The sequence below is a fragment of the Bombus affinis genome, chromosome 2, assembly GCF_024516045.1.
Source record: "Bombus affinis isolate iyBomAffi1 chromosome 2, iyBomAffi1.2, whole genome shotgun sequence".
NCBI lineage: Eukaryota > Metazoa > Arthropoda > Insecta > Hymenoptera > Apidae > Bombus > Bombus affinis.
This window is the reverse complement of record NC_066345.1, coordinates 8,167,013-8,194,954: the sequence shown is the minus strand read 5'-3', so window position 1 is coordinate 8,194,954 and position 27,942 is coordinate 8,167,013. Positions and strand designations below refer to the sequence as shown.

The window sequence follows — 27,942 nt, the reverse complement described above, 5'->3', positions numbered from 1 at the left end:
AAATTTATAGAAGAAACACCTCATTCCTAGATAATAAGTGTCGGTTTATCTCTTGGAGCCGTACGTCTCGACGTTCCTCAAGGGTGCACCTCATCGAGTACGCAACGACGTAACAACGTACGTAAGTATACCTACGAAATATGTTTTGGACACACGCATTTTGAACTTGATGTACATGCATGTAGAGGCGAAAAGGCTCCTTCTGTGTGGTAAATGCACTACACTCTGGTAAGAACCCCGGTCTCGTGTATGGGGGACGACAGAGAAGAGAGACAGCTGTGGGGCAGCTGGCAGCGCGTGCCACGAACCTATGGGGTCTCCTTCAAACGCAGACGACGATGATATCTTATACGTACTTCGTGACACGTAACTACGGCAGGTTTCGAACAATGCTACACACAGAGGTAACCGATTGTGCAAAATCGGAGAAGAGATTGGTTAAATTATCTTTGCCGCAATTATCTATGAGATCCTTTAAAAACATTACTTTTGCCTGTTTATTACTGCGGTCAGTCATTCAATGTTTTGGAAGTTGTTATTCTATATGAGACTGACTACTTTATATAATAAATGATATTAAAATAGGATTATAAAGAAGGACACTCAAAAGCATTTGAAGTAATAAAAGTCAAATGAAATATAGTTTTGAAGTTACAAACACCGTGTTTAAAAAGATTCGTATTGAATTAAATCGAGAAATCTTATTCCTTTTTTCATTATTATCATTATTAATTGTTTCTTTAATTTGTTTCACTCTCTTATGGAAAGCAAGGATAAGGAACTGGACATTGTGTGAGATTGAACGGGATGTTAGGCTTCCTTGAAAGTTTTTCACCCGCTCCGAAGAAAAGAGATCAGCGGGTTCAAAGCCTTCGAGGGAGCGTTTTAGCCTAGTGAACATCTGCCGTCGCCTGCAACGATAATAATTCGAACAGCTGATACTCCTCGACGGACCACCGCCTTGCCTCGTGGATCCTGTAGGATCATTTCGGATTGGTATTGCTACTTTCCAACGCTGTCGCAAATGCATCAATGCCACATTGTTTCTAAATTTTGTTACATTTTAATTTCGACATTGTTAAAAATACGTTAGTCAGTAGTAATTAAAAAAAGAAATAGGTAGCAATGATGTGATTGTATGCATAAAAGTTAACCCACAATGTCTTTTGTTTGCTTTTCTATCCATTATAACAGCGTGAATAATGATGTCATAAATTTTAAAAAGAGAATAAACGAATGCCGCATAGTTAAAGTTATATCTCGTGCTGTATGAGTAATTACAAATGGCGTAAATGAAAATCAATTTTATCTCTATTTCTTTGTTCTATTCTCAAGAATGGGGAATCATCAGTAAAACGTATAATTATCAGGAAGTTAAAACATAGGATCTTTCATTTCGATAATAGTACGAAAGCTTCTAATCCACGGTTAATTAGCATTTAAAATCCCTCTACGAGGTAAAATGACGAAAGATTTGTCAACACGTCGTCACTAGCTGATTTTACTTTTTGCATCTCTTTCGTGTCTCATTCGGTCGTCGTTGTGCTACGCTACTGGTACTACACGATAGTGGGGGTTTGAGTGGACCAATGAAATTACAAATCGTCGAAGAACCCGACGAACTGGCGCGCAGCACGGTAACTGCAAACTTAAAGGCAGTTCGGTACTCGCACGTGGGCCTTCGTTCGTGTCGGATGTGTGCGTGTACAAAAAATTGTTAATTGTAAAGTATATCGTTTGTTACGTACTTACGTGTCATCAAAAGTGTTTCGCGTTAATATTATCGGTTCATTAAACGTGTCAAATTTCGGGAAATTCTCTCCCATATCGTAGTAATGAATCAAATTTCTTCCTAACGCAAACGGCTGTTGAACGTGTGCACTTAATTTATAACGTCGATTTTTATCATCAACTGATAATTTCACTGCTGGAAGGATACCTACGTTATTGGTGTGAATATCTTCCTGGTGTTTTTCATTGGGATTATAAAGTAACGTTCCAGTGTATCAGGTGACAGTGCTTCGAAAAATTAAAGGTGCGTATTGAAAATTTGCGTCGCTTCTATACAAATATTCCGTTGGAGTTACGATTACTCAATCGTGTTGAAACATATCCGATATTTTAGCTTTTCGATAATATAATTATAGAGTTATTAAGTAGGCATTACATAGCACAATACCGTTACAAATACATATTATGACGTAATTGTTTATGTTATATGTTAATATTTCTAAATAATAATTTGCTGCAAACGTTATGAAAGGTTTTCTTGCATGTACAATGCTTTAATGAATTTAGGTCGATGTTCGCAATATGAATGTTTAAATATTCCCATATTGTAATATCATTTTAATAAAGTACGCGAAATGGGACAAGAGATTATAAAATATGTCTAGAAAATACTGTTTATCCGATGGCCAAATGTTTCGACGAGGCCATCTTGCGTGTTCGTAAAACGATCTGCTTATTCTCTCGGTCGCTCCTCTTTCACCCCCGTTGCAGCGGTCTCGTCGCGACAAAGGGGTACACGACGACGGGCACGTGTACCACAACGTTTATTAATAAACCTCGACGTCGGCTCGACGATTTCTCTTTAGCAGAAGGCCTGGAAACGTGTGCAGGTGATTACAGCCGTCTGGCGTAAATGAACGGAGAATCATCATTTTTTTTAATTTCTTTTTTCTGACTTTTCGATAGATACGTTGCTCCGGGATATACAATATTTTTTACTAGAAAAAGAAAATATATTTTTATTTAAAATTGTAATTTTTTATGTACAATACAATGATATATATGTTTTATAGGAATTTTTATATAGAAGAAATGTATAGAAGATTTATATATAGAAGATATATTATTATGTAAACAAAGTGTAGCGTAATATTAAAATTGAAATAATGATCGCGTAATAAGGTTACTAATTGGAGTGTCATCGTATTGCCTATATATTATCAAATATTCCATAAAATAATTTGATTTGAATATAAGTTTTATTGTTATTAGAAAAATAATATATGCTTGATATAAAAATCTAAAATATAATCTTCATCGAACAGAATATGTATAGTATTCTTGCATTTCAAGAATAGTAGCAATTAAAATTGCATGGTTCTGAGTATTTGTAGCATATACATTTTTCAAGACCATACACGATCATTGTCAATTATGTTTCAACAAGTCTTCTGATATAGAACATAAATAATTCAATGCTGCTTTTAATTCTATGCACTCTTAAGAGATACAACATTTTGAGTTACAATAATATCTCAACCAACGTGTTAAAAAAAGAAATTTCGTATATCCAACTGGTAAAGGTATCGTTTTATTCACGTTTAAAAAGTTTCTTTCTGCAAAGTTTTTTCACGGTCTACGAGCAAAGCCGGGCATCGTCTCGTGTTTTCTAAAACTCTGGCCTTTGCGACTTTGGCCGAGAAGATATTTTAGTGTGTTTCGTCGAGCGCGTGGCAATCGGCCAGTGTCGAATGTGCGAGGCTGCACCGTGATCAGAACACAATTATATGTAGTTGAGACTTTCTTTAGTTGTATCGAAACTATTTCTATGAAATTGCTTCATAGAATTATTAATAATTTTAGATTTTAATGCACGCGAATCTTTTTTTCTTAAGTGACTAATTAATATTCAGATACTATTATGTATGTTATTTTCATTTAAATATTATTTTGACCTATTTTCTTCAGTTTATAAGTAACGTTTTATCTATTATATGATTGAACTGATAAATTTAATATATTACAATTATTAATAGGACAAATTATTTTTTTGATTGTATGAAGCATATCAGACGTTTATTAATGATCTTATTTTCAAATAGTGTAGTAGGATTAAACATACCTATGCACGACACAGATCTTAGTTATCATGCTCTAGGTACAGTTGTTACAGTGGCCGGTTATACTACCTGAAAGGATGGAACTATTTTTTCCGATGCTTTATACATGTCATAATGATTTCTATTAAAAGGAAAGTGCGCAAAATACATATTTACGATGTTAATGCACGTAGCTTTCAAGTATATTATACGAACGAGCGCATATTTTTTCTTGCTTTATAAAAATCAACTGATTTATAAGAATCTCGAATTGCTGATATTACTTTTTATAGAATCGTTTTACTCGACTCGGTGTGAAGATTCTTGTGCACTGAACCAAATGCACAAACGTTCCCGTTTTAAATAACTTTCTAATTTTGAATGTTACCCAAGTAACATTCATGGATATTCTACAATATCTTCTTCTTCTAAGATTTTTCATGTTTATATTGTTAACAAAACAACGTCTTATTATTTTCATTGTTCGGTTGTCCTTTGATAGTTACTTTTTGTACACTTTCTATAAATTATAATTATATATTACATAATTATAATTTTTATTTAAGTTAGAAATTCGATATAAAATTCAAGTAGTCCGTTGTTATTGTTGTAACGAAGCCAGCAAGTATGTAGAGGACAACAGACAATCAAGTGTTTAAATGATAACAAAGTTGAGAATATTCCATGTTTGAATTTCTATTTTTTTCAAGAGATTTAGTTCCTGTATTATTTGTACGAGAACTGGGATGTTCGAACTGTCCAGGTTATACTAACGTGCCTGTTATCTGAACTTGGATCTTCGAAGCACACTTGTGCTGAAGGAATACCTAAAAATTCTCGCAGCCGGCTGTCGAAATCTCATTTGCTAGCGTATTCAACAAGAAAATTACAAAAATGTTGGAATTGTAAAAACATAGTATTTATTAACTATGTACGTAATACGGTCGTTGCTTCCACGGTAGCTGAATTCAGAAAAGCGGCCTTTATGCTCGACCGAACGTCCCAAGTGTAGTTACGTTTGGTTCTAGGATGAGGAAAGAGGGAGAAAGAGTGAAAAAGAGAAAGAGCAACGATGGTGGTGGAGGAGGAACCCAATGGCAATACAACAATATGATTATACGGCGTGCTGCACCGGTTTTCTGCAGCAGCTGCCGTCGTTTTGGGGGATCCGACAGAACAGACGAGGAAGGGCCGTCCTGGCGAAGTGGTGCACTGTCACGAACGGTGCTGGTAGTAGTAAGGCAGGTGGGGTGGGGGGATGCAGGGATAGAGGAGGGAGCAGGAGAGAACGTAGGGCCCACTTCGCAGGGCCTGTGCCTGGTGTTCACAATATGAGTGTGAGAAAGAAGTGAAAGAATATGGAAAGGAGGAAAGAGGAAAAAATGCGCAAGAGAAAGAGAGACGGATTAAGGGAAGGAAAAAGAGAGTCCCTTCTGTAGACCTCTGTTTCTATCCTTGCCTGCAGCATTGCAGAAACTCGAAAGCCGAGCCACACGAAAAATACCCTACTAGCTAGGTTCGGCCCGGGCAGTTTTGCTCCTCACAAGAAGTAAAACTGGCTCCCTTTTCAGGCCGTTACCGAGCCTTGAATGGAGGTCAGGGTCCCTTCTCTCCTTGCCCTTTTCTTCTTCTTCAAGGTACCTACCTTTCCGCATCCTTCTTCTTTTGGCACTACACCAGTGGTGCCTGTTTCTGTTCTTGTTCCCGGCGGGCTCGCCAGTTTTTCCCGGTGTACGGGGGTCCCGCTTCCGCGCAGAAGGGGATTTTTATCTGTTCTCTTTATATGCACGAAGGAATTATTGATTCAAGGGAATTGAGAGAAGAGGGTAGAACAGTACTTGGAGTATCGGGATAAGAAGGGGAGAAACAGTTTACTTTAGTCTTTCTTTCATTGTCGTGCAATGTAGGATACATGAAATCTTTTTTATATGAACGTAAATCCTTGTATGCCTGTGCACGTATGTTTATGCATTTCACGAAGATCATGCGGGGCGATGCGATTCGTTGGAGGGTCGTCTATCACGGGTATTGAATTCTAAACGCGTACTTTCTGCTTTTCCCTTGTTCATATCGCGCCCTGTTTCAGGATGTTTCAGTCTTCTCGTAGAATTTTATTGATTTTGCTTTTCTTCGGTTACAATAAAATTGTATTTCATGCATTTCGTATTTTTAACTATGTATGTCCAATTTTATCAATTTCTCTCAAGTATTAGCATAATAATTATTATTATGTATGTATCTTTGATGCTATTTTTATTCGTTTATATCTTTAAAAAGAATTTCATTATTTAGTATTTCTGAAGTATCATGACTATAAAGCCAAATATGTTCGCAAATGCAAAGAAAATTTATCGGTTTTCGTGTTTTAGTTGTGAAAATTACGTCAGAGATAACAATAACTGATACTTAATAATTAACGACGGTAATACTTTGCATAAATGTACAGTAGTTATCTTTTCATCTTAGAAAAAATTCTCCTGTTTTACAGCGCATAAAAAATAATTACTTTCTCAATGAATACTAAACTCTAATAAAAAAATATAGTTTCGAATATGTTCAATTGACTTTAATTTGATAAACGAAAAAGAATAAAACGTATGATTTCGATGGAAAGGAAATTTATAATACACTTTCTTTATGTCATAATATGCTTTTTCTAAAGAGTAGTGTAGATTATATTAAAATAAGAATGTTTATCAAATTAGAACGTCCTAATGAGAGAATTAGTACTTAATAAAAATTTGAATTTCTTTTCAATTCTAGATAACCAGATCGTCAATCGTCTAAATGGTGTTAAGCCTGTGACGTAATTAGCGTTGACCAAAGTATCACAGAAGGTGTCAAAATTGAGCAAGTCGTCCTCCCGTCCGGCGGTGATCTCGCCAAAATTTGGAGGATGTTGATGCCTGGTGCCGCTGGTCTCAGTGCCGTCGGTGCGGTTGGCGCTGTTGGGGCGCCAGGACCGGACGAATTAGTCTCGGGCCTTGGTGCCTTAGCTGGTACTACGCCTCAACAAAAAGATACTACTTGGACAAAACTTTTTGTCGGAGGTTTGCCCTACCATACAACTGACAAAAGTCTCAGGGAACATTTTAACGTATATGGTGATATCGAGGAAGCCGTGGTCATTACCGATAGGCAGACTGGGAAAAGTAGAGGCTATGGTTTCGTAAGTATTGTAAATAATACATTCTATTTATTCGATATGTTTTTACTTTTCCTGATTCATAGTTGTTGTGAAATGCTTTGACTTTGTGAATAGTTTAGAGTGAGTAGCTTAAGTATATTTCTATTTGTACCATTGTTAGTAGTATCAAAGGTATATATGTACTAAATCTTGATGATCACAAATCTTAACAATTTTGCAGCATAAGGTTTTACAATTAAAAAATGGAGCTAAGAGGACCGATAGAATTTAATTTTTAGTTATTTATAATCAAATCGATAATAACTTATCGATGATAAATCGAAATAATTTGTTAATGATTTTGAAAAATTGTTGCTTCAACAAATGTATGATTTGATGTCATTCCTATGTAAGCATTATTTTTGCAGTAATTTTTGTTTTCAATAATTCAATAATTATCCCCATAGGATTATATATTTTTACGAACTTTCATTTAAAATATAAACTCGAAAAGATTCTTCAACCGCCGTTGACCGTTAGGACAAACGTGTTAAGTGTACAAAGATAATAGTATAATTTGTTACGATAACGTAACCAGTTTGTTCACTCATATTCAAAAAGACTTGTTTTGTTAATTTTCTGTATACCGTCATGTTCTTTCTTCCGTAAAGGTATATACGTGTAGGTGTACTTCATTACCAGTTTCCCTTTCTATCAAATATACATTACTTATACAAAGGATAATATGGAAATCTACGAGTCAACGTCCTTATTACCCTTATTGCCCTTATTGTTCTTATTGTCGAAAGGAAATTCTGTTAAAAATATTCGTTATTACTTGTAGTAGTGCTTACACTATTACTGGAAAACTAGTTGGCGATCATTATTACGGTGTTTCCAGTAACATTCCATAATATCTTAGATATTTTCTTTTTTCATTAATTTACTCACTCATTTTGTATTCTTGTACTTTATCTATAAATTTCGTAACCGTCTATACTTTGTTCGATCCGTTTATTATAAAATATAAAGTTTGTCTTAAATGTTCCTCATTCGTTTATCTATAAGTTAAAGAAGTTTTGTTTATTTTGAAATTAAATATTTTTAATATCAAGCTACAAATAAAAGCGTAATGAAGAAAATATAACACGTTCCATGCTATACATACATGAAATAGTAGTTTCCGCAGGAAGTTTCGAACAAAGTTTAAAAATAATCAAAGAAATATGTTTGAACGTAAAGTTGATTGTTTTTTAAGCTTCTTTTACACGGTTTACCAATATTAGTTTAGAAACCAGGTCTTCGCTAATGAACCGAATAATTGTTGTATATAACAATAGAGGCTTATATTGAAAAATTGATATCGATTTTTAGAACAACCAACAGAATAAATTATCTGAAACGTCGTTGAAATATCCGGGTATTACATGTATGGTACATACACGGCTTGTATCGTTGCTTATGAGGGAGAGGCGTGCAAGATCCAGGTGAAGCGGAAGGATTAGTCGAATAATCGATCGGATCTGTACGCAGGTGATCATGGGAGACAGGCCAGCAGCAGAGAGGGCGTGCAAAGACCCTAACCCTATAATCGACGGTCGCAAAGCAAACGTCAACCTGGCAATTCTGGGAGCTAAGCCCAGGGGTAATCTACAAGCGAGTAAGTTTGTTCAGCAGTATGCAAATGCTTATTCAATGAACATGAATTGTGCGAAATATTTGGGACAAATTCGACAGTTGCTGGTGTTTGGTCTCTTGTCGCTTAAACGTTTTTATTTTGACTGATGCCTAGGTGTTAACTCTTCGATTAAATTTACTTTAAATTAGTGCTTTGGTATTCTAGTATTGCTTATTTTTACTTATCAATGGATATAAAAAGAGTTCGAATTGTTTTGAACCTTTTAACAAAATATTATAAAAGATATCTTTTTACAAACAAGGTAAGTCAAGGAATAACACCTGAAATAACTCGTTACCTATTGACTTTATCGCAAAATATTTGAAATAAAATTTATTGTTTCGAAGGGACTGATCGCATGAATACATTTTGATTTCCTTGATGCCTTATATCTTCTGAGTTTTTTAAGGTTGACCTTATGTATATATATATATATATTGTTTTTGGTACTACATTGCTTACTTTAAATCTAAGATCCAAAGTAATGTAAATACTGGAGTCGTTGATGGTCAAATAACGTTATCACAGATATAGTCAAACGTAAGAAAATATGCGTTTCAAATATCAAAATACTAGTTTGTGTCTATCTTCAAGCTGATACAGAGCTTGCTCGACGCGGGATGCAGTTACGCTCCAAAAATTTTCGTTTCCTTTTGAGGTTCAAGGCCAAATGAATTGATCTTCCTAGCGGCTACAACGGAGTATAAAAAATGCGATATTATCTAAAGAACTCAAAGTCACCTTGATATCTTACAAAATATAAGGCGTCAAGAAACGAAAATGTATTTGTCCGATCAGTCGCCTCGAATACAATAAATTGCAAACGTTTTTGCATTAAATAAATAGATAACGAGTTATTTCAAGTGTTAGATCTTATTGATTCATTCTGTATTTAAAAATATACATATATTAACAAATATTCTTCATTTCACATTAATGTTAATATTTGATAAAATTTTGGAATATGGTTCGTTTGTATTACTAACGAACTAATTTCAAACTTTTGGCAAATTATCCATAATTCGTAGAATTGTACAGAGAATGCAATTCCAAAACCTTGCCCCGAGACATTGATAAATTTACCGGAATAGATATCATTTGTAATCTTTCAGATGATTTTTGCGCGTCATTGTCACGGGTTTTACGTTGTTGAAACATAGCCAAATCGGCAAATCCCATTCGGTAGAGCAACAGATATATGTACTTCTTGGCCGAAGAGTTACACTTCTGCTTGATATATCGAGGACACGTGTTCAAGTTACTCGGAAATTCAGCACAAAGGTTCTCTTAATGAGATATTTCATTTGGATACCAATTAGGAAATTTAGATTTTCTACCTTATGGAAAAAGTAAAATATGTATACATAATTAGAATTTCTAATTTATTCAAATTTAAACTTCCTGGAAAATAACGACCCTGCCACTTCTGTAACTATTTAAGTTCACTGCTTTTAAATTTGAGAAGTTGAAGGAACAACGAAAGGGCAAAAGACAGCATTACGAACGACATTTGTGCAAATCGAAAAGCGTCCCTCGAATCACTTTCTTGAACTCTAGTGGTGGCTCCGGGCCAAGATAGCTTGGCGCTTCGGCACCTAAGTCTAAAATTGCTTTAACCCGACTGCCGCCTCTACTTTTGTTTCTTGTTTCTTTCAACGTACAAGAATCATTTTTGTCTTCAAGTCAGTCTATAATGCTTTTAATATTTTAATATTAAAGTATGCCTTCTCAAAGAATTTACCAATTTTGTATCGAATTCAATATAATTAATATTATCAATTAAATTAAATTTATATTTTATATTCAAAGTGCAAGTAATCACGGATCGTATTATACGCTATAATATTTGACTTTTAAAATACATGTTTATAAGATACTTCGTATATTAAAAAAATATAAATCTGAGTATTTGTAAGCAGCATTGGAGCATGACAAGTATATGTCATCACAATATGTGAAATATTTCCTTTAGTTTGCTTAGTTGCATTAATTTATCGATATCAATTTCTTTGGTGCATGTTTTTTTCTGAGATAGTCTGCTTTTCTTGTATCGTATTTTACTATATATGTATAGAATTGCATATGTGTATCAATAATGATTTTGAATCGTATTACGTATGATAATCTATTCTTTGATAGAAAGCATGTCATTATCATAATCAGAATATAAATGTATCCAACGTGAATGCTATGTTATGCATATTACCCATACGCGTAAACTTGCAATACAGCTACATACTTCATACTTATTTCATCATAATAGAAGTCACAAAGCTTTGTGTCGGAAACGAACAAATTAATATTTAAAATCAACTTGTTTATTATCTGTAACTTCATATTTACAATATTTATTCAATAAAAAAAAAAAATAGTGGAGTTGAAACGTATTATATCTTACAAGTACATTTTATCTAAAACAAATGAAAAATTTTAATATTTTGATTAAGATTTTTAATTTATCGCAGCTTAATGTAATTTAAATTTAAAAAATTAATCCTGAAATTTTATTCTATACAGTACACATTTTGTGATTTTTCATATTATGTCCATATATACAAAGTACGATGTGTATTTTATACTTTATACTAACTATACCTATTATTAAAGTTTAGCAAAGTATTATTAAACAAAGTATTATTAAGTTTAACTCATAAAAGCGGTAAGAAAAATGTTTCATGATAATTATTTCTACATATCACAGATATCATAGCAAAAATGAGAAAAATGTTAATAAATTTTTCATTCTTTATCTCTTTATCCCCTCTGCAATCGGGAATCTATTCTTGAAAAAAAGAATATACACGTATCTTAATATATCTGTTGTCGCGTATACTGTTTTACGGACACCGGTAAATAATATTCTCGTTTAGACTAGATGGAAAGAAATATGTAGAGATATTTGCAAAGAACAGGATGTTCGATTTACACGAAGACGGGTGCTCGAGTTCAGGGCTGGCCATTAGAAACGTAAATAGGATTAACTCCGAACTGTTTATGATTTCAGCATTCCCGTTCGCTGCTGGCATTCGAGCTGGATACCCCGCAGTCCTTCCTGGCCAATATGGGTGAGTCTATGTTGATGTGATTTGTCGAAAAATATTAAGAATATACATGTTGTAATTGTAATCATTGAAAAATAGCATAAGTCAAGAGGAGTCCTCGCTAGCATTCTCATTATTGAAATTGAATTGTAAAGCTGCATCGTTTATACATAATCTAACATGAACGTACCGAGACAAAAACGATGCACCAACGATCGTTCGGTTTTGAGTAGTTAAGGTAGTATTTTTTTTTTTACGACAGATCGATTATACTTTTCAAATGGCTTTTTTAACAATGTGCAATAATTGACGTATTTTGCTACAAAATTAAGGGAAAGACACATTAGAAAAATTTTTCTCTGATTTTTGGTACTAATTTTGTTTACTATATACAACGAAAGAAGGGAACAATTTTAGGGAACTGAGAAATCGTACAAGGTCGGTAGAAAAAGAAAAAAAAAAGAAAATACTCGAAAATCGAGAACGAAGGTACTCGCTTGACGGTTTCAGTTTGATAATGTTATGAATATTTTGTTAAAGATAGACTATATATAACGTTTCAGCATCCTGACGCTTGCGCGTAAGGGAGCAAGACGAGAATTCCCTTTTCGAGATCCTTGAGAGCGCCATGGCCGTTCTAAGGAGCGCAAATATAAAAAAATGTAAAGAGAGATGAACGGAAAGAGTCAGAGAGACATGAAACGAAAAATATATGAAAAGAGAAACAGAAAGAAGGGGCAGAGATATTTGCAATCGATGAAAAAGAAAGGGAGGGAGAGAGAAAGAACGCGGCACACGCACACGTATCAGAAGCCATGAGTACCCACGAATTTATTGCTACAAAATCAAAGACTTCCGAGGATCGGCCTCTTCTTCTTCTACTACTGTATTTTTTTGGTTGTGTTTTTTGTTTCTTCTTTCTTGATGAGGTTGACGTGAAGTGATATGATAATGATTGCGGTTGCTGAGAGATTTGTTTGTTTATTGGTTTTGACTTTTTTGGTCTTTACTCTTTTACACTCTTTTTCTTAATCAACATAATCATAATAATCGTAATAATATTAATATTAATATTAATTACAATAATTATAATGTTATGTATAATTATGATCTTAATAGGAATTTGTCTAATTAATTCGCAATAATATATGTTAATTTAGTGAACAAGATAACAGTGAGGCAACGTAGTATGTTTTCCATTAAAAACCAAATTTTGTAACACAAACAGACGTATAATTTGCTATTAAATGTTGCAAAGTCGAACACCGATGGCGACATTTATTATCAAATATCAAAACATTTTATTTTACTTAAATAAATGTTTTGTTATATTTCGTATAGGTTCTTTATTACTTCGGCTTTTTTTTTATATTCAGTGTGTTTCATATGGAGTATCTTGTTCTTTTTTCCTAAATTCCAAATTTTTGGTCGCGTGCATTGTTTTCATGTATTTGTTCATTTTTTTTTTTTTTTTATCATTTTGGTCTGTTTTTGGTGACGGGTCTTCTTCAATTTTAAAAGATTGGAACTTTACTATAATCGTGATAACTCGTTTTTCTGAATATAGTATTAATTCTATTAGTAGTCCATTTAAAAGTAATATTGTTTACGATTGTAAGTATTTATCTTTTCGGATTGAAACTAGTATAGGATATCATTCGCGAAGTTTCGACTATTTTTATGAATTTCAATTTGTTGAATGATCTTTTGCGGAAAACCGTCACGTAAAACGTTTGCTTTGTGAATTATTTATCTGATTATTGAAAAAAGGAGAAGAACATAGCAAGAGGAGATTAACCGTGTGCAGCAGAATTTCGTTGAATTATGAACGATACGGTCGATTCTTCGAAGCGGTGGATCTCCCGTATTTTTCACCGGAAATCGACCCGCACCGCCGCGAAACACGACAACGTTCATTAATTTTTCATCGTGGCAATCGATTTTATCGCGGTTTACCCCGTTTGGCCCAGTCAGATTCTTGGGCGCAGCATAGAAATTCGTGGAGATATCGAACGGTATCGAAAGGTAGAATCGCTACGAAGAGAAAAAAGAACCAGAAATACATTCGTTCCTGTTTTACTAACAAAAATTGTCGTAACGTTTCTCAATATCGTTATCTCCCGTATTATAAATTTCGAGTAAATACCGGCGTTTTTAAATATCTTAATTCTAAGGGAAAAAAGAAAGTATTTACTAACGCATTACCATTTGATGTATGAACGAATTTTGTTCAGATGAAACGGAGATTCGTCAAGTGTACAGGCTCCGCTAACCATTATAATATTAATAACCTTGTGTGTGTGGTTAAGGCTTACACTACACTTGGTGTCGCTATTGGTGTTGTATTTTTTGGTGTTGTACGTGGTGGTTTTTGGACTTTAATATAACACGGTGTACCGTCTGTCATTAGAAAATTGAAGAAAACAAGCCTGGAAATCGAACTATTCCTTGTAACTTGTTTTTACAGGCACATAAATATTTTATGTCATGACAATGCAATATCAAAATTATGTACTGGCAATTAGCAAAGCTGCAATGCAAAATGCCAGTAAATATTTCTTTCTTTGAAACGAGCTATCAAACGAATGTTCTTATTCGAATCGAAAGACAACGGGAGGCGCCCTGACTTGTGTTACATTACGTTTCACAGTGAAATTGAACGTGAAAATAGAAAGAACATCAGTATGTGAGAAAATTACATTTTATGTGATCTAGTAAGTCCAAAAGAAATTTACGTGTAAAATGTTCGGTAGATAATGGGTACAAAAATATTCAATTAATTACGTGTTGAAGTAAGAAGAAATTACAATAATTTTACATTCAATTTTTATTTATGATAGGACAACGATGCAAACTATCTTTTTTTAAACTGATTGGACAGAAATTGCTACTTTAAATCACGTAACTAATTTATACACATATGATAATTCGTTAAAACGTCGTAGGTAAAGTCGTAGTGGCTTAGTAAAAATAACTTTCGTGTTTTTATTTTATAATTTCTGAATAATATTAAAATTATTGCCCGTCGTCATTTACTTCAAAACTGGAAAACAAAAATATCTTTCTATTTATAGTAAAAAAATTAAAATGAGAGAATTTTGCCAGTATAAAATTCCATCAAATATTAAATACACAAGTTCAATATATATCTCGATTATTAATATGAAAGAAGATTGGCAAGAATATCATTTACATCGAACGCATAATCGTAGATCCGTGTTGCGAAGCACATGTCCTCAAATTAGCGGAACGTAGGTGGAAAAGTGAAATCCAACACCGACCAGAAGATGTGTTGTACGTCAGAGAGGATTTTCTTGGTGCTAGTAAATTCGTAGTGTCGTAAGCTTTCACAACGGTCCGTCGCGCCGTCGACGACTACGACAACGACGATGACGACGACCACGACGATGACACGCCTCGCATCTCGCTTCAGCCATCTTGGAGATTCTGGCGTTGGTCCAATCTTTATTTAGATCCACCTGTCCCCCGTGTCAGCTTCTATGTTTGAGCCATTCCGTCGAGGGTTTCTACGGGAGAATTTTTAACACGAATTAAAACTGTTCTTTCTCTGTGAACGGAATTACAAAGAGCCGTGCCATAATGAAAATTTCTATTTCTATTGGGGTTGGTCGTTCTCCTTTATATCAGTAAATTACTCTTTCTCGATCCGTTTTAGTGTTCGTATTATTAGATGAGACAATTGTTATAATTGCGAGTTTTTGTGACTTTTTAATTTTTGATTGATTAGAAGCGTTTCAATAAAATAGACTCATAAATTATTCTTTAATTTACATCAGATACGTGAAGATTATTTTTCCTCGATTTTAATATTTAATATTTTATTCTATCTGATACTAATTTATAAATAATTGAGGTAGTACTGTTAATATTACGTGTATTCTAGTATAATACACGTTATTTTATTGATATAAAATATACTGTAGGTCGCAATTGCAAAACTAATTTAAGATGAACTACTTCATATACATAAGTATAATTGTTAATGATAAATATAGAGCTTTTGCTTCGAATTAATTAAATTCTTCATACAATGTGCTTTTGTCTGTTAGACATTTCCACAAAAATTAGTATTGAATACGAAACTGAAACGTAAGCAATAATCATATTTTGTTGGAATCCATCCATTGCAAAGCTAGATGAGTGATGTTAATATATTCATCAGAGTTAGCCGTGAATTTGTCGTAGTTGAAGTATTGCTTTTAGAAAAGAGGTTCATAGTCGGCGCTCCGTATGGAATGTCTGTTTCTATTTTCATTGTCGATGCTTCTATCCACCTGTCGCTGTCACTCATTCGGCGAGTCTTATACACTCCTACTGCAGATAAACATTACAGTTTCTGGCAGTGGTAAATTAATTTTGCAGTGGTAAAATCAAGTATTCCAAATAACCGTAAAATGAGTCCTCCTGAATGTCGTGTTTTAAGTTACGTTTCACGAGATCATAATTTTTTGCACGTTCGAAGCGCAGTTTATTACCTTAATATCTCAAGGACGACCATGAATAATCAGTTTTTCAACACATAATGATACATGTACTGAAAGATAAATTTATGTTTTCGCTGCTAGGTTGCCGCCTTTTCTTTTACGTAATTCCTTTAACAGTTAGTCGTTTAACGTGTAGGTACTGGAAAAAAGCTATTCCAATAAATTACTGTACTTTGCATCGAAATGTTTATATATCTTCGTTAATTCTCAGATCTCTATTTCCGTAAGCTGTGTTCCAGAAATTTTCGTACAAATCTACTTTAATAACATTTTTCGAAGTTTGCGTTCACCTTCATTTATTTACTTTTCGTCGATGCTCTACTTTCTTCGACCTTGGGTTGCCACATTTCCACGTCCAAGTTATTCTAATCGGACTGGTAGTATGAATAGTAGTAGAAGAACGTGCTATCAAAAAAACAATTAAGTTGTGGAAGAACCACCCTCGAACTCACCATTGGTCTGTTCTGCTTCCCAAGGATTGGCAGATCATCCTATTGGATTATCCACGGCGCCGGCGCTCATACAATTTGTGCACTGCGCATTGACTCTACAAGTATACACGCGCGTACACATACAAATTGATACGCATACATTGCACAGCTGACGATTAAACAGGTATTCTGTAACGCACAGGTGTTCGGATATATCTATACACGCTAGAAAGTACGGTACTCATCAACACGCAATCCGGAAACATTCTAAAGGGAAAATTACGGTGCGACCACCTGGCACACGTGCCGTCACAGTTTCACGTGTATGTGTTGACTTGATGATGTTATATGGGACAATTTTCGAACTCCCTAAAAATGTACCTGAAATCATAAGATCATATAGAAGTCGTGTCAAATATTGTTTCATTAATTGTATTGCGAATTAGCAAAAATTAACTCGAGACAAGGAATACATAGCTTTATCAAAAAACTTGATATTGAAATTTCGAGCATTGTCTATTATCAACTGTATCAAACAAATAGGTAAAAATATAGGAGTGAAATGAAATTAATGTATTGAATGATATAATTAGCCAGATTATCTAAATTAGAGACTTAATAATTTTGTTGCTTATAATATTATTATTTCATTGGAATTGGAGAGGCTTATTTGTGTGTAAATAGATCATTCGTGTGTCATAGATAGTTTGCATAGTATACATAGATAGTAGTAGATCTTCAATATTTGGATATAACATTGAAATTATGAATCATTGTTTTATGATATATTATGTATACAAATATATGCTTTCCAACTCTTCAAGGATTTCATTTAAAAAGAAAATATTCGATGTACTTTATGTATTGATGCTTTAGTGTTTTCATGTCCTGCATCAAAGAAATTTATTTTTTGAAATTTTTTCCACATACAATCGTCAATCACTAAGGAGTTCTTTCAATTTCGCGAATACATATTAGTTAGAGCCCGTGGAGGAAGCCGAGGAGATTAAATCTGGAGGAAATATAATGGGAAGACAAGTTATACTTCAATTCAGTAATTTTTGCTATAGTTAAATGGAGATTCATGGATATCAAAGTAGCTTCTTTTAAATTAAATTTCATAAGAAACTACTTCAGAGTCAGAGGTAGATCAACTTCAAAACTTGAAATTTCATCACAAAACAGATACGGTTTTACCATGTCCAATAGTATTCTACGTTCATCTGAAATTGTTCTAGAAAGCGTATCCTTGCGCTCACAAGTCATACATTTAAATTAAAGCAATTTGCAATTACGATACTTTTGATTATTCCCCATTTCGTTTAAGGCCAGGCATGGCTAAACTAGACGTTTCATAAGTTTCTAGCGAATTCTTACAACCCTCGTATATATAACGATCGTTTCGTGTACTTGAATATACAAGTCCTTGGAAGCGTGCGCGCATGAATTAGAAGGGACTATTAAGCATCTTTGTCCACGCGCCCGCCCTCGCGTTACTTCGCGTAGTCAGGAGATCTTAATCGCGGTGTACGACCACTTTGCGTCGGAAATCGAGGGTGGTCACTTAGGTATGTCACGAAAGGACAATGCAAACCTTTCCGTGACTATGAAACGCCTTTTTGTTTCTCTCTCTCTCTCTCTCTCTCTCTCTCTCTTTCTCTTTCTTTTTCTTATTTATCTATCTACCTATCCGTCCATTCATATATTTTATACTCTTAACTGCTCTTTCTAACTTTCTCTTTCCTTATTATCTTCTAATATTTCTGTTTGTGCTTTTGTGACCAATTGCACAGTATGAACGGAAATTCCCGGATGATACGATCAGTCTAGTGCAAACTTCGCGAGGACGGATCTCGATTTTCTTCCTAAATTATGATAAATTTTTACTTTGTATTTCGAAATTAGCTCGTTTTTATAATTATTCATTATTCTTTATTTGCGACTAATAATCTTCATACACGGAATGATTAAGGGAAAGATAGTACAAGAATATGAGATACAAAATTAAACGGTTACTGAATTTGGGAAAATGTGTATTCTCCAATAATATTTTTCTCCTGTATCCACGAGTGTTCTGTGTAACATTATTCAAATCGTTAAGATCGCTTCCTCGAATAGTTCCGTATGATTTCGTTGCATAATTTCATTACTTATGAATTACTCGTCCAGCAGATACCTATCTTAAATCACCTAATCTTGGCCCATGTATTACGAAATTATATTCTTTGACATCAGGTACAGTTCGTTGGAATTGATTTCGAGAGCGAATATGAAATATTGAACAATTTAACGAACAATTTAAAGTACGTGCTACGTTTAGATCCATTGACAACTGAATTAATAATACCTTAATATCTCATAAGTTTATCGGTATTGGTATCTATTTTTATCAGTTCGAAGTGGAACGAAAATGACATTCTCTTTTTGTAATTGTCAGTACCTGATGGTCACACTTAATCCCAGGAGAAATTGTGTGGTATATGACATGTTTTTTTCGTTCACAAGCATATCCACGGGTTACATCGATCGTATGAAAACTTCTATGCGAGTCTCCTCGTGATGTGTCGCCGACAATTTCTCATCGCGAAAATTATGCTGACCATTAAAACAACCGCCTCGTTTTTGCACGAAGATCCCAAGGACGAATGTGCCGGACGATCAATGTTATTGCTCAGAAATTATTCTGTTATAGTTAGGTCGAACTCATTGTTGACAATTAGTCACACTATTCATTGAGTACCGTGCTATTACATCGACTAAATGTTTAAAATCTACGATTACCTTTTAATTAGATGAAAATGCGATATATATTGTTTAAATTTGTAATCACTTCTTTTTATCGGTAATCGATCATATATCTAATTGTATCTCATATTGATATTGTTATATACGATACATATAAATATTTAATTCTTTTGAAAACGGTTTTATACACCTTTTTTAGTTTCCAAAAATTGAATCAGATTCCACTTTAAGTCCTTTAAGTCCTTTCGATATCGTTGATCGCTAATAGCAAATAATTTTCTGAAGAATAATTTTCATTACATGGATAATCGAATTCATAAAGAATATTCATAAAGAAAATTTCGAAAGTTCGCAACAAAAAACACAAGTTTGTGTACACTTTTTCTCATGTAGACGATAATTAACAACAAGCATAGATAAATCGATTCGATTTAGTTATGTGAATTGTTTTGCAAAATCTGAGTACGATCTTGAATCTTTGCTACGCAAATACCAAATATTTTCATGCCAAAAATTCAGTTCCGTAATTAAAATTTACGTTAGAATGATCGAAAAAGCTTTACTAGTTTCCAATGCCAACTCGATTAACTAGATTGTATTGTGCGCGATTGTCAGTTGTCTAACGTGATATTACAATTAGAAGGTATTGACAACTAGGAAGATATATGTACACGTTGGGTAGAGCAATATATAGAGAAATGAAGATAGAGGGGGTAAAATAAAAATACGCAGAGTAGAAAATGCGGGGTTGAGGACACGCGAGCCATCCATAATGCACAGACCGCGGTGAAGATGCGTCAGCAAGATAAATCCAATAGAAAATGGAGGAAAAAAAAAGATCATACAAAAGTTGATGAGGCGATTTCGTGAATTTATTAAGTTGTCCAAGGTCTGGACTGAGAATTGTGCAATGCAGATATTCAATATTGCATTTCAGTTACGTAATTTTTTAACATCTATGGTTGAGATTGACGTAAAAATTAAAAATTTAACAACGATGTAGTATAAAAAATTCGTGTAAGAAATAACTGAATGTACTATTTTGAGTAATTTTTAAGTTTGTTAAAGTAGTAAAACACAGGGATCGAGTCTAAAATAGAATGAATAAATTAGTAGGGAAATGAGAAAATTCTTTAATATATTTAAAAATATTAGTATATAATATTACATACTGTAATATCAATTTTTAATCGTATTACATATTAACAAATAGATTCGCATTATTTTACACGATGTAACGGATTTTCAAATAATTTATTCCCTTAAGGGCTCACTGAGTTTTAGAAAAATGTGTGGAAAAGAAACGCTTTACGTAATATTACGATTTTTATCGAATGCGATATTACGGAAGTCGAATTTTAAGATTGTACGCAACAAACGTAATATTACGAAAGTGGAGCTTAAGAAGTTAAGACGATAATAAGTATGTACTTTCTCAGAGTTTCTATGTTTGCGTATGTGCATATATAATGACATCAGGAATAGACTTCGGTAACCAATATCCATTGAAGTAAAAATTCTTATTTGCAATATTCTTGTTTGTAAATCAGATTACTTTGCCGTCATTCCGAGTTAGATAGAAATATTCAAGCATTGAAATAAACTTGATTCGAAATAATCTATTAATTTCCGTAAACTTGGCGTGGAGTTCTCGCCGGGGGAAATTGTCAGAATCGAGAAATTGGCTGCAAGTACCTCGAGAAAGCATCTGGTGGCCATCTGGTAACAAGCCAAGTGTAATATTTTTACGACGATCGCCGATATACCAATCTCTTAGACGATCAGTTCGGCAAAAAAATATAGCAGGTGATGTCTTTTTATGCATTCAGTGTGACAATAATAAAGCATTGCAAACCTAAGCTCGATCGCGTGGCATTTACATCAACATCGCGTTTAATAGATTGACGATTATTTCCGTAAATTAAAACGTTAAAACGTTTGCTTCAATCTTACCTCTATCATTTTCATTTATTCTGTAAGTTATGTTTTATGATATTTTCCTGATTTCATCTTCGTTTTGCCAACACTATGTAGACTCGTTTTATAAATGTTTCTAATTTATGATAACTATTACTTAAGGATTGTACCAGTTATAAATGTATATTACAGTTTATCCAGTATTTACGAACGTGATATGTAAGGATGAATATTTTTACATTATTATGGAAGTTTCATCATATAAATTGATTAGAGATTATAGGTATTCAGAGATACTTTTGTAATTCCATACTACTTGCCTTATTTTTGTCATTTCTTTCCTATATTTCATTCTTTCTTTCATACGAACGTTGCTATAATGTTATTAATATCCCACGTAAGTAATCTTTTAAAACGTGCAATTAATCGAAGCAGACAATAACTGGAATTACAATTAATTTTTTGTTATTCAATCTTGTAACGTATCGTTTCAACTCAAGTCACTGGTTAACAAAATGTTCGTTTTAACCCAGTTATATTAATATCGTTTTACTTATCAATATCAATTTGTTTATGATTTATTGATTTATTAATGACGTCAGATAATTGTTTTTTCGTTTCATTTTGTTTCTTTGATTTTTTTATCTTCATTAAAAATACAGAATTTCGTAGCGAATTAGAACAGTAAATTTTGAGACGACGGGTAAGAAATACACGCTACTGAGAACGTTTTCAACGTTCATTAATCTATGTTGATGTGCACTAATTCGACGAAGCAAACTATCGTTCGAAGCCACAGGACAACATATTGATTTCCTTCGTGGACTGGACACTAGCTATTATCGATCCGCGAAAAAGTTCAGGGCTGTCTCCTGTGTTTGTATGTATGTCCTTTCAAAACGCGATTTGCTGGATACATATCTGTTATAAAAATTACACGCAAAAGTATGAAACAGTTACGAAACAACGTATTAATAATTACGTGAAATATCGTGTTTAACATTACTATAATATAGGTACAAATGAAAAAAAAAAAATTATGTCACAGATGTAGCAAAAAAAAAAAAACATTCACTTGAAACGTAAGTTTCGCATCTTTCATATTTTAATGTTTATATAATTATTAATTACAGCTGAAGGCAACGAACTAATTTCGATACCGGTCTTTAGTTTCATACAGCTAAACGATCAATTATCGGTAAGAATTTGCAGAAAGATAATTGAGTTTGAAGGGTCGTTGGCTAAAAGAAAATGATCGTGTCACGATAAATTGAAGAACGCGCTAAGGAGTATCGTGTCGGGGCGGCAAGTTTTTACACGCGATCGTTTCGCGTTGAAAAAGAAAAAGAGGGAAAAGAGATAGAGACAGAGGCACTGCCGTGGAACGTATCACTTTTCTGTTTCTTTCTTACGCCTGTGAATTTTAGGTATACTAACGTTGGTGTTAGGTAATCGTGTGCCGTGTATCGAGAAGTATATTTATATTCGTGAAATGACCTACACACACGTTTGTCGTTGGTTTGTTGTTGTTTTGCCGACACATTGAGGATTTTTTTTTATTTTATTGGATTTGTTGCGCATTTTTTTTTGTCACGCCTTAGTGATACCACACTGTTACCATTCTCGTAACGCGCCGCTTTCCGTCCACCTGTCCTCCCTTGTCCTTTACTCACGCATCGAATAATTCCTACACGAACACTACACATTTACATTCGCGTTTTTATCGAGTAATATATCGTTTGCAGTGGTATACACGTGAAAGTAACATTGAAATGATGGCATAAAACGCGGATAATACTCAGATTCGGTTATCAAATGTTATATCAAAGTACGGTTTCAGATAACACAGAATTGATTATTAATACAGTGACACATGTTTTTACAAGAAAAACTTTACGACCATTAATCCTCTCAAAGTGGAATTCACGTAAAAGTTCGTTTCTTTCTTGATCGTATTTTCGACGATTTCCTGGCACAGCTATGGCGTCGAGAGCCATGAAATACAAATACGAACGCGTAGTCACATAATGTCAAGTCCGAGTCCATTAGCGATCGTCGTGTTATCTGTTGGAGAAAGTTAGCTATTACCAAACGCTTTTCCAATAAACCGTTTATCTTAATTGAGGGAGGGGTAAAGTACGAGATTGTATTCGCGCTTTACTTAGCTGCACGCAGAACATCGCTTGCGTGGAACATTCACTATACACATAGTTCTACACGCGCAAGTTTCCAACTGTCTTCCTTTCACTCTTTTCCTCCAGTTCTTAACTGCACAGGGAGAAATGTACTGTTAAAGCTTCCGGTGTCCATCAAGTTCGGTTGATTACCTTAGAAAAGGTAAGAGAGATGATAATAGAATCAAGAAACTCGATGGACCACAGATTGTTTCGAACAGCAAGTGTGATTACGTAGGACTAAATGATCCTGGTGGACTAAACACAAGATTGTTTGAAGCTAAAATGAGAAATATTCGGAATACCTTGCAGATTGTTAATTATAGCAATTGCTATAGCGTTAGCTACTATGTACCCAACATATTGCAATTGCTTTACTATTTTCCAATGTAAGTTTAAACACATAGTACCAAGGGTTGATATTATTGGCTTCTGCATTTAGAAGATGATTGCGTTGTTTGATTTAATACTCATAAATATTTATGAGTATTATTATACCGTACTAGTACGAAGTTTGAAAAACATATATAAGGAGTAAATTAAGTAAACGGAAGACTAGTAGAGAAGTGAAGAAACGCGATACTCTGACCGCATATTGTTTTGTTACGATATAAAAAATAATGAGAATAATACAAAGTATTTCACGAAAGTCCATTACACAAATCAAAGACACAAAACAGATCTCCACAACATAAAAAGAATAATTTTCATTTAAGTGTTGTGAATACATTAATTTCTTTGAACTTCATATAAAATCTATATAGAAGAGGAAACAGCGATAAAAAAATATTCAGCAAATCCTTAAATCTTTTAAATATTAAAAAACGGAACAAGAATTACAAATGAAACGTTGCGCGAATAGGATTTACTATCGTACTAAAAGTGAAATGATTTTAGTCGCCAATAATATCAATTGACTGCCTTGTAATCATTTTATTATAACTATCCAGTATATAACCGTATAACGTTTTAAACGGCTCGTTGCCAGTATTATAGTGTTAATTTCCTAGTCCACCATGATTAACCAGCGAGTATTCTTCGTATTAGATGTATGAGTGCCGTTGCGTGATCGTTGACCGTAGAACTGTCTAACCGTTGGATGATTTTGGTTTCAGGGTGCCACCGGGTTACGTGTACCAGTCGCCTTACCTGGCGGCTGCGGCGCCAGGTGGTTTGGTACCGCTTCCGGCAACGCAGTTGACCCATGCAGCGGCGATGGCAGCAGCGTCACAATTTTACGAGTACCAAAACGTCGCGGCAGCGGCCGCCACGTATCCGGGAACATCGTACAATTTCGCCGAGGCGTATCCTTATACCAGCGCCGCCGCGGCTGGTATGTGTTTGAAAAGTGTCCAGAGCAAGGACAGCAACGGGCTGATACACCACCACCAGCAGCACAACGGTAGCAGCCCTGCGGTGCTGGCACGCCAACGATTGGAGAAAGCTCTCCTGCCGCCCTTTCTGCCGTCCGTGCTACGTAGCAACGGTAGAAAATTATTAGAAAACCAAGCGCACCGAAAGAGAAGAAACGCAAGCGATAGAGAGAACGGAAATGTATGCGAGAGTGAGAGAGAATAAAAGAGGAATTGGATCATATCGTTCTTCTGTTTTTATCGTAGTGAAGTAGCTCTACTTCCATGAGGAATCTCTGCAAGATTCCCACAAATTTTCCAAATTAACTATCAAACTTATTCTTCAAATGCACACAAGTTTTTACCGGGTTTCAATTAGTTTCTTTTCTCATTTTATAAAGTTAATCTCACATCTATTCTCGAAAAGTTTAAAAAACAATTAGTTCGAATTTATTAATGTTTAAAATTTGTTTGTTTCTACTGTATATCTAGAAGTTTTGCAAATTCATAAAGTCGTAATGTTTAAGGGTAAAATATTTCTCTATAAATTTTGGACGCATGTGCGTATAATGTATCTTAATATATTTTATGTTGTTCATAGAAGACTGCATGTGGAAGCTAGATTACACTTGATAAAGTTTGCGTAACAAGGTAGTTTTAGTAAAGATTAACAATACTTAAAAAGCTGCACGTGTCGACATTTTTGGCAGATTTTTTGACTATGATGAAATTCGTGTTTTTAAGGCTTCTCAAATATCTCGTTTATTGCGTCTTTCTTACTGAGAACGAACCTTAACATGATTCTTAAAAGAAATTGACACAATAAGATAAAAAAATTGATCTCATACATTTTTAGAATTAGGAAGTGATATCTTTGATATCCTTAGTGGGAATCTTGCTGAGAATATTTTTTATTCGTTTCACTTATCGCTTCTTCACATTTGTATGTTTTGTAGCTCTTTCGATTTACATCGGTTATTGGAAAGCTTTCTCAAAATTAAAGCAATGCAGTTTGCATTTACCAGGAGAACTTTCTACGGTCTGTTTTCCGAAATATGTGCTAAACGATCGTTTTATTACTTTCAAGATTATTTGCTATTATTTTTATGTTATTCGTACGTTCTCAGAAATATGATCACACAGAAAATGCTTGTATAAAGGTTTCTTTAATTTGCGCTGGAATGTTCTGCTGTTGGTATAACAGACATAGTAAAAAGTGGAAATGCAACATTGCATGCTTATGCTGGCTTTGCATTCAACACGATCGACATGCAAATTTTGTTAATGCTCTGATGTGCTGTCTACGGTGGTGGTGGGAAAAATGTCACGATGGATGACAGTAAGCTTTTATCATGCAATGATATTGTCCTGGCAAAGAATCGAAAATGAATTTCGATAAATATTTCGATATTTCGAAGATTTAATCAAAAATGAGTAAAAATTAAAGATATATTTACAATAATGATATCTTTTAGGAAGAAGCGCGGGTAATCCTATTACATTAAAATTCATTAAAAACATTAAAATTCGGAAATTTAATTTCTCGAACAAAAATTAAATTGTCAATCCGCGTTAACTGGTTGATTTCCTTCTAGCGAATTATTTAGCATGGAAAGCGTAAAAGCATATTGTAAATAAAAATGCTTTTGTGCAGTATTTGAAAATATACGGGTTGCATTCACATTAGTCGTAATCGGTACTGTTTTCTCAAAGGATTACCTGCGCTAAGATCGGAGAAACATCCAGGAGCTTAGAAAGCGGTTTCTTTGTTTTTGCAGCGAACGCAGCAGCAGCAAGTTACGTGACACCGTATACGTATGCAACGCTACCAGGTGCAGCAGCAGGATTACCAGCAGCAGCGGCTGCAGCTGCAACAGCAGCAGGCGCGGCCTTCCCAGGACTCCCGTATCAAACGACGCCTCAGGAAGCAAGATTGCAATAGAAGTTGGACAAATTGCCGCAAGGAAATTGGTACCGTCGTCAATTGTCCCACAGGCATTAAACTCGCAACACAAAACTTGATCCTCGCCGCCGTATAAACGTGTAGTCTTCATCTGCCTCTACGACGACTCAGTTCCTTCCTTATTCGAGGATCAGGCATTATTTGGTGCGGGTGTACTGCGCACGAAGGAGCCATTGTTTCAACTACTCGGAATCTAGCTCCACGTTCTCACGAGTTAATTTTGGGAACGACACCCGGTGAGAGGCAGAAAACGAGGAAGCTCTGTGGATGTGATCTGTGTCATTCAGGATCGGCGATTGGCAGTTTCTTATTAACTTAACATTTAATCTTCCCCACCTTAATCTTCCTTTCCATGTTCTCCTTTATAGGGCCAAACTTTGGCATTCTCGGCCAATGTACTTCGAGATACAAGATGATATGTAATGTTGTTAGCATTATGATTATTTATAACTAATGGAGCACGATGGGTAATAGAAGCTTTCAGTAGACGCGCGAACATTTTAGAAATGCCGGATCGTACCGCTCGTATATGAAAGAAAAATCCGAGATTGAGATCTGCGATGTTGTCAGTTACACGTAACTGAGATGATTCGGGCGACGAAAATTACTCGCTATTAGGTAGAACTGAAAGACTGATCCGTATTCAGAATTGATATTGTTCGAGACATGTATTTTTACGAGATAGTAAGCGTTAATTAAATGATGATAAGTTTTGGGGGATGAAACGGTTACTTCCAGTATCGACGAATAACTTTTGGTGTTCTTCACGAATCGCTATTTCATTGCAATTATTTATCTTACGATCCTTTAGGACTGAGAGTGATACAGATATCATTTCTGAATATTGGTCAAAAACTATAAACTTTTTAAATTTAAATGTATAATTCAGTTTATTTATATTGAACTTAATGAAATATGTTTTCCACTTTATGAAAAAGGAACATCGTTCTTTTTATGACTGACATATGAAAAATTTAGAAATAAATTTTCCACGAAACTTTAAATTAACTCTATCTTAAATTAATTTCTTTAATCTTTAAATCTTTAAATTAACTTTATCTATTTAGATAAAAAAAAAGCAATAGTTTTTCAATACACTTTCGTTCCTTTCTTTTAGAGTACGTAGGAAAGTATTTCTCAATAAGTTAAGCTTAATTTTAAATTATGTCGATGTTATTA

The 27,942-nt window shown here is 34.2% G+C and overlaps 1 protein-coding gene and 1 long non-coding RNA gene across 4 annotated transcripts; one reads left to right on the top strand and one right to left on the bottom strand.

Moving 5' to 3' along the window:
- The first annotated feature begins 1,638 nt into the window (after positions 1 to 1,638).
- LOC126923198 (RNA-binding protein 24-like) lies at positions 1,639 to 27,783 on the top strand. Of its 3 annotated transcripts, none has more exons than XM_050736471.1 (6): positions 1,639 to 2,035; positions 6,594 to 6,999; positions 8,491 to 8,617; positions 11,640 to 11,700; positions 24,564 to 25,002; positions 26,579 to 26,747. In XM_050736471.1, the coding sequence occupies exons 2-6, from the start codon at positions 6,727 to 6,729 to the stop codon at positions 26,603 to 26,605; spliced, it is 927 nt and encodes a 308-aa protein (XP_050592428.1). In that variant the 5' UTR covers positions 1,639 to 2,035; positions 6,594 to 6,726; the 3' UTR covers positions 26,606 to 26,747. The 3 variants fall into 3 exon arrangements, with proteins under 3 accessions (XP_050592428.1, XP_050592419.1, XP_050592431.1); XM_050736462.1 differs by having other exon boundaries at positions 1,640 to 2,035; positions 24,564 to 24,934; positions 26,579 to 27,783; XM_050736474.1 differs by having other exon boundaries at positions 1,643 to 2,035; positions 24,564 to 24,781; positions 26,579 to 27,783.
- On the bottom strand, positions 27,504 to 27,942 carry LOC126923377 (uncharacterized). The gene is made up of 2 exons (XR_007713134.1): positions 27,818 to 27,942; positions 27,504 to 27,773 (listed from the first exon to the last, which is right to left on the bottom strand). It is a non-coding gene; the product is annotated as an uncharacterized LOC126923377 (long non-coding RNA).

Coding starts and splice junctions, on each gene's coding strand:
- LOC126923198 (XM_050736462.1), top strand. CDS start 6,727: ATGTTGATGCCTGGTGCCGCTGGTCTCAGTGCCGTCGGTGCGGTTGGC. Junction 8,618..11,639: donor CAGGGGTAATCTACAAGCGA/GTAAGTTTGTTC, acceptor TTATGATTTCAG/CATTCCCGTTCGCTGCTGGC. Junction 11,701..24,563: donor GTCCTTCCTGGCCAATATGG/GTGAGTCTATGT, acceptor TTTTGGTTTCAG/GGTGCCACCGGGTTACGTGT.